Source organism: Triticum aestivum, chromosome 2D (assembly GCF_018294505.1).
Source record: "Triticum aestivum cultivar Chinese Spring chromosome 2D, IWGSC CS RefSeq v2.1, whole genome shotgun sequence".
NCBI classification, from domain to species: Eukaryota; Viridiplantae; Streptophyta; class Magnoliopsida; order Poales; family Poaceae; genus Triticum; species Triticum aestivum.
Window position 1 is genome coordinate 424,957,731 of NC_057799.1, and position 6,810 is coordinate 424,964,540.

The 6,810-nt window shown below is 43.3% G+C and overlaps 1 protein-coding gene across 1 annotated transcript; it reads right to left on the reverse strand.

The window, feature by feature from the left end:
• Positions 1–2,580: 2,580 nt before the first annotated feature.
• Positions 2,581–6,810, reverse strand: LOC123053584 (poly(A)-specific ribonuclease PARN). Its single transcript, XM_044477057.1, has 7 exons — positions 6,309–6,810; positions 5,673–5,803; positions 5,148–5,476; positions 4,765–4,878; positions 4,312–4,438; positions 3,848–4,112; positions 2,581–3,589 (listed from the first exon to the last, which is right to left on the reverse strand). The coding sequence occupies exons 1-7, from the start codon at positions 6,728–6,730 to the stop codon at positions 2,764–2,766; spliced, it is 2,214 nt and encodes a 737-aa protein (XP_044332992.1). The 5' UTR covers positions 6,731–6,810; the 3' UTR covers positions 2,581–2,763.

Consider the following 6,810-nt stretch of genomic DNA (forward strand, 5'->3'; position numbering starts at 1 on the left):
AAACCGAACACATGGTAAACATTTCAAGGAGACGCTGCAAGTATGGTATTTTTGTGGACCTGCTATTTTTTTCTCCTAAGCCAACCAAGTTGCACATTGCGGAATTGAGTTACGCAGCAAGCACCAACCTGTGATTGGATGATTAGGATGCTAGTGGTATCCCCAATCCACCAGGGACGAAATCCTAGGCTTGATACACTGGTGTCTCATAAAGGTGGGATATTCTTCAGTGGGAGGCGTGGTTCCTATTGATAGTGAGGTTGTGAGCGTTTGCGTCTATATTGTGTTTCTCAAAAAAAAAACATAAGGCCCAACTTTAGGTGCCAAAATATTTGAAGTTCACACTTTTGAAAATAGTATAATCGCATACAACCGGACACCCCATACCCGCCCCAAACGTCCGGACGGGCTGACCGGTCAGTGTCCGGACAGAAAAAACACACCCACCGAGGTCACCATACTCAGACTAAACACCCGGACTGACCAGCAACCCCCATATCCGGCCCATATATGGGGCGGATATCGGGAGGTCCGGACACGCCCGCCACGTCGAACTGAGCACTAGGGCTCACGCGGTCACACACATTGACCGATGGTCCGACGGGCGCCTCCATCGGTTCTCGGTGCAGATGCATTCATGGTGCCGCATGGCGCCGCTCCGACGTGCCGCCTGAGGGAGCAAGCATGTCTATTTAAGCCGGACAGCGGCAGCGAAACCCTAGCCCGTCTGCTTCCCTCTCCCTCCCATCGCGCCGCCAGCTTCCCTCTTCCTCCCATTGTCCCGTAACCATGGCCGAGCAGAGGATCCCCACCTATGCAATGTTGACGCCGGAACGCCGTTGCAGATCGAGGAGGAGATCCAGGCTAGGTGGGCCGCTCGTGCCGATGTCGGTCTGCCTATGGATTCGTCTAAGCCGGAGGAGGCAGGCGGAGCAGGACCCCCAGCCCATGGAGGAGGAGGATCCAGAAGTGGATGACACGGCAGAGCCGGAGGAGGAGCAGCCGGCTGCGGGCTTCGGCATGGAGAATGCCCTGGTGGAGTTCGAGGTCACCTAGGCGGCGGAGATGGCGGAGCAGACCGCCATCCTCGAATCCATCCAAGATGATGCATATGTGGAGTCCAACCAGCGCTTCATCCGGCAGGAGAGGGCGGAGATCGACGAGCTCTTCGCCTCTAGTTCATTTGGGTAAAACCCAAAGAAACGACATGTATGACTTGAAAATAAGGGCTTTTTAGACTACTTAGGAATTTACGCTCCATTCGTTTATTACAATCAAAAGAAATTTTAAACGCCATAGGGTTCAAAGGAACTGTTACATTATTGCACTTGATCATCAACTTCAGCCAAAATATGTTTCTTTAAACAAAACTAATTTCTATCCAAATATGTTATTTAAAATAAAGTTCAACATACATTATGAAACAATTTCATGATATCTCTCAAAATTATATTTCATGCTAGATTTAGCCATATCAATGTAGTGTTATATTACATCCTTTCATAAATAAGTGACGTGGTTTTATTTCAAACTTTGAAATGGTCTGACTAACTCACGCTATAATTGCAGTTTTATTCATATAAGCCAAAACTGAATGAAAAAAAAAACTACTTTGGTCCCTATATATCTTTAAAAAGAAAATATCTGTTTTGGGCCCTATTCTGTTGTGCTTGGTCTGGTTTGAACCATGAACTTCTATATTAAACCTTCAAATTTCTAAAACCATTTAAAATGAACCCTACACTAGATTTTAAAAAATGTTTTGTATTCCAGGCCTTTTCAAATACGTGAGACATTCATGTTTGTATATATGACCACTTATGTTCTACAGAACAATAGCAAGAGAAACTCAATTATCTTTTGTGTTTATTTCAATCAAACACATAATCATGTCATAGGGTTCTCCACACTGATCATGAAATCAACTTCTTTTAAATATCGGAAGACCTGTGAAAGGAAACAAATAATGAGTGTGGGCGTTGGTGTAGATCACGAGAGTGCAAAAATTAAACCAAAACAGTAAGCTGGTTAGTCTTCTGTACAAAAATATACAAGAGGAACTGATTTACATCTAGACGATTTTCACATGACGCAAATTCTCAAATTCTTTCATGGAATTGGAGACAAGAGCAATGTATGCCACCCCACCAATATACACAAACGGAAACACACCGATGTCCTCTGACAAATGGGGCCAAAAAAAAAGGTGAAGAAGCAAACCCAAACGAACAACACCCCACAGTGCAACATTCCAATCAAAATTTGGCTAGCCAATATTTTTGGTTAAGGTTTTGGCTGCACATATTTTGGCCAATGTTGGTAAGAGAAGTGAATTGTAGTTGGCTAGAACTTTGGCTTTGAAAAAAAATATTTGGCATGGTCTGTTTTAGTCACCATCCAAACATTAGCAATTTTGTAGCAAAACTTTAACATAATGGAAGCTTCTTACACTTCCCTCCACTATGAGAAGGTGTACTAATCTGGGTTGTGTCAGTTTTTAACCCATGAACTTCAGAAGCAGAGCAAATGCTCTCCAGTGAGTGAACAGAGGATGGCATATGAAACAATCACACTTGTAACTGAGATCAGAAAAAAAATAAGTCATTGCTGCGTCAGTACAAGGTTATTCTTTACTGCACAGTTACAGTGGTGGAGTAGCATCAAAAAATACATCGACAAAACAAATGCTCTTTGAAACAATAGTTATTCAGAGCAGTCAGGCCACAGCAAAGTATACCATACTCGGAGAGTAATCCATGTTAGTCATGTCCGCCTGGTTTGTTTACCAAATAAAGTTTTACCATCTTGAAGCGCATCCAAGATGTCTTGGCATGAAATATCAGTAGCATCTTGCTTCTTGGAACAATGCTTGGTTCCTTCTGCATGCTTTACCAAGGTATGCGCAGTTTCATCAAGAACGCTATTTGTTCCCAGTGCATCACCGGCATCTACGTTCTCACCTCTGAGCTCAGTATCTGAAGCCGAACAGACCGCATTAGCTTGATCAGCAAAGAAATACTTCGTTACAGATGAGCTGCAGATGTCTCTGTAGGTATCATAGTTTGCAGCTCGTGTTTGGCCTCCTTCTAATATAGTTGACAGAGGGTGCAAGAGTGAAATAGCACTATCTTGCTTCTCCAACGTAGCCTTCAGATCCATGAAATCATTTACAGACTCTTGTTTACTGAACTGAATGAGAACAGCAGTGGAATCGATCGAGAAGACGGTCGTTACTGAAGCTGGGCCAAACACTTTGCAGATGCAGCCCTTTATATCTTTTGCGCTCAGCCCAGATTGGAATCCCCAGATGAGAACAATGTTATCATGCACAGCAGCAGGATATCTAAGCTTATAACATGCATCTGCTCTCTCCATTCCAGTACGCAAATCAAGTACTGTTCCGCTGTTAAAGCTAGGGGGCAGAAGATTGATATATTTCTTCATCTTCTTATTCATCTCTAGGTTCTCCTTAGGTGTGAAGTCTTCAAATTTGACGCCAATATGGGCACACAACTGCGCAAAAACACATCCAGTCATGAATGCATCATACCCTGCCTCATGCTTAGCACCTGAAGCAAAGCATGATAACCTGCAGGGTTAGGGAAACAAATAAGAGAAAAGATCAGAAATAATACCATTTGACTAAACCAAGTAACTGTACTGAAGATGGAAAGCTAACAGCGATATTCTACATGCAAAAGCAATTTGTGCATAAGCATGTATACTAAAAATGATTGTGAGTACATCAAAACATCACTGGTCAGGAACATATCATACATTGTTTCATAAGCAAGTAAACTGTTGTAAAGAAGCACGTAAAATATGAAGAACCCAGGACAAACCATACGTTGTTTCATCTGCCTCGACTTCTATTCTCACAGGAGCCGGGATAGATGCTTCCCCAGCAGTTGAATGAAATGCAGGGCACAATAATGAGAAGGCTGAAGAAAGTGCTTTGCTTTTCTGCCTCATCAGATGCTGAACCGCATCGCTGGCAGACATAAGATGCCTAGTATCTACAACATGTGGGAAAATTCTGTTGATAGCCAAGGCAAATTCCTTAATGGATGAGGGAAGAGGCCCAATAAATTTGGAGTAGACTTGTGCAATATCTGTTTTGCAAAATAGAGATAGTTAGAAGAAAGCAACCAACAACTCAGTCGGCCATCTACTGGCTGAAACTCCCAAAACATCTGGAAGGTAACTTCCATGATCGGAAAACATCATCTCAGTATATAGGGGAACCTCATCAGGAATGACAACTGCAATGTCACTTATCATAGAAGTATTTGTAGGCAAAAAATAGTATACCTAGGAAACAACTGTGACCAACAATCAATTTTCTTTCTGAGGCAATAAGATCAATGACATGGCGGATTCCTATTGCTGATTCCACTTTTGCTTTTCTTCTTCTGAATAGATCTTCTTGCACATCTTTCTGTATTAAAATAAAATCAGAGTGATTAGTTACTGACCGAAAACTAATATCTCCCACAGAGATCACTATGTATTGTTCACGGTACTGGAGTAATGATTATACACATCATGATTATCTGTTGTTTATTCTTATTTTATTAATTGAAGAAAAACATATGAGCAAGTTTCACAAGCAACAATGCATCATTCAATCTACAAGTGAATCCAGCAGATAGAAGCAGTCAGGAGCAAAATTAGATTTATAATGGACAGAAAGCAACAATGCAACATTCAATCTAAAGTAAAGCATGTGCAATTTTTAATAAGGAAGCAAGAAAATTGTCTTACCATCAATAATATACTGTCTTCGTTGTTGTCTGTATAAACTACTCTCCTTTCTGATGTTTCATCCTCGCCAAATGTACAAACATACATGAGGTCTCTAAAGTTTTTTCTCAAAACCTGCACAGGAAATATATCATCTGATCATAAAAGAAATAGTGCATGCCAAGAAGCGTCATCTAAGATCATTAGACACTGATACGTTGAAGAATATGCAACAGAAAACATCAATCCGTATCCACATCCACATACATCATTCTAAACTGAATTATCGTTGGCTGTATTTTCACAAGGCACGTTTACTACGGAACTGTACACACATGAAACAGACAGAAACTAGCTGTCCAGCTACCACTGTATTTCAAGGCATTGGATATGTCAGGACTTACCTGTTGAATTAACTTTAATTGATGTGATGTAAACCCATCAAGCATAATAGCTGGGCGCATTTTGAAGAAAACTGTCTGAAATTGGTCTGTGGTGAATTTATTGCTTCCTAACTTATGGTTATCCACCCTGGGGTTGGCGCTTATCGCATCACGCCACTCATTAAATCTGATCTTCATTCTCTCTGAGAAAAGAAGATCAGCAGTACTCTTTAACTGCACATCTTCTTCCTGTTTAGAAGTATTTGGAAATGCAGATATTCCATCATGATGCAGTACATTTAGTTTCTGAAGAGCCTCTTCTTCTTGTGCTCTGGATAAATAAGATATTCCTGAGATTAAAGAAATATCATAAATAAACAAACAATCTAGGGTTTATATGCATGATTTTTATGCACAGGCTCATTAGTAACAAAAATATATTTAGTGCATGGCTAAGATCGATCCTGCATGATTTGGATCAAATAGGCTAGTAGATTCAGAGACATGCATATAGATTAACAAAGTGTTACAGGTAAATGATGTCACCTTCATGGAAGCACGTGTTGAAATCAAACTGGTGTTTTGCTAGGAAGTCAAGTGAAGTGGTCTGACAGAGAAATTCGTGAGATGAACTGTCATATGGAAGCTCCTTGCGAGGGAAGATAAAAAAGTTATGCCTGCCCAGAAGAAGAAAAATTATGTCATGACAATACCGGTTGCAATTTGAGCTATACCAATTCTATCCTGGTGGGGTGCATTATAATTTTGCATAAAATAAGTATGAAACGCATTCCTTGTAAGTCATTCTACATCAGTTGTTCTTGAATGTTCAGATTAACTGCACTCAGGTGTCGTGTCACCATCTCAGTCAATGAGATCAATCTGCGATCTATGCAGCTACCGGTCTTTTATTAGATAACAAGGGATTGGCAGCCCAAAACAAGGTCTTATAAGTGCTAACTCTCTGCTAAATATCATAGAAGTTTTATATATGAATGGTCTAAAAGAGCAAGAGATCACTGGAAGCTAATGCCAAAGGCATTGCGCCATCAGATCCTAACAAGGTACACGGCCGTAGTGGATGTCTAGGACCAATGAACAAAGCTAGTACAATATAGTAAACGGGGGCGTATTCTTAGGTAGTGGTGGAGAGGACGGAAGAAGAAAAGTGCGGGCACGCACGGATGGGCAACGAAGGCGGATTTGGCGGGGTCCCAGCGGAAGGGGCAGACGCCGAGCTGCAACACGGCGAAGCGCTTGGCGGAGTCGCGGAGCTTGAGGTACCGGACGTCGGCGCGGTCGAGCTCGAAGGTGTCCCGCCACGGTGCACTGGTGACGCCGCTCATCTCCAGGTCAATCCCGACGAACGCGGCGTCGCGCACCCGCGCCCGCAGCTCCTCCAGCGCCTCCGCCAGGTTCCCCCGCGTCACCTGCTTCACCGCCACCCCGGCGACGCTGCCGTCCCCGGCTTCATCCCCGCCGCCCCTAGAGGGCGGCGGGGAGGAGGGGGAGGAGGAGGAGACGAGGCGGGAGAGGAGGCGGGGGAGGAGGGTTTTGGGCGACGGCGCGCGGAGGAGGGGGGCGAGGCGGCGGCGGCACTGCATGGCCACCGTCGCTGGAGGGGGGAGGCGGGCAGTGGGTTCGCACTTGGGCTCGATTTGTTTGCCGTGTGAAAATGTGACAG

Coding starts and splice junctions, on each gene's coding strand:
- LOC123053584 (XM_044477057.1), bottom strand. CDS start 6,730: ATGCAGTGCCGCCGCCGCCTCGCCCCCCTCCTCCGCGCGCCGTCGCCC. Junction 5,477..5,672: donor CAACACGTGCTTCCATGAAG/GTGACATCATTT, acceptor CTTTAATCTCAG/GAATATCTTATTTATCCAGA. Junction 4,879..5,147: donor AATTAAAGTTAATTCAACAG/GTAAGTCCTGAC, acceptor TTTCCTGTGCAG/GTTTTGAGAAAAAACTTTAG.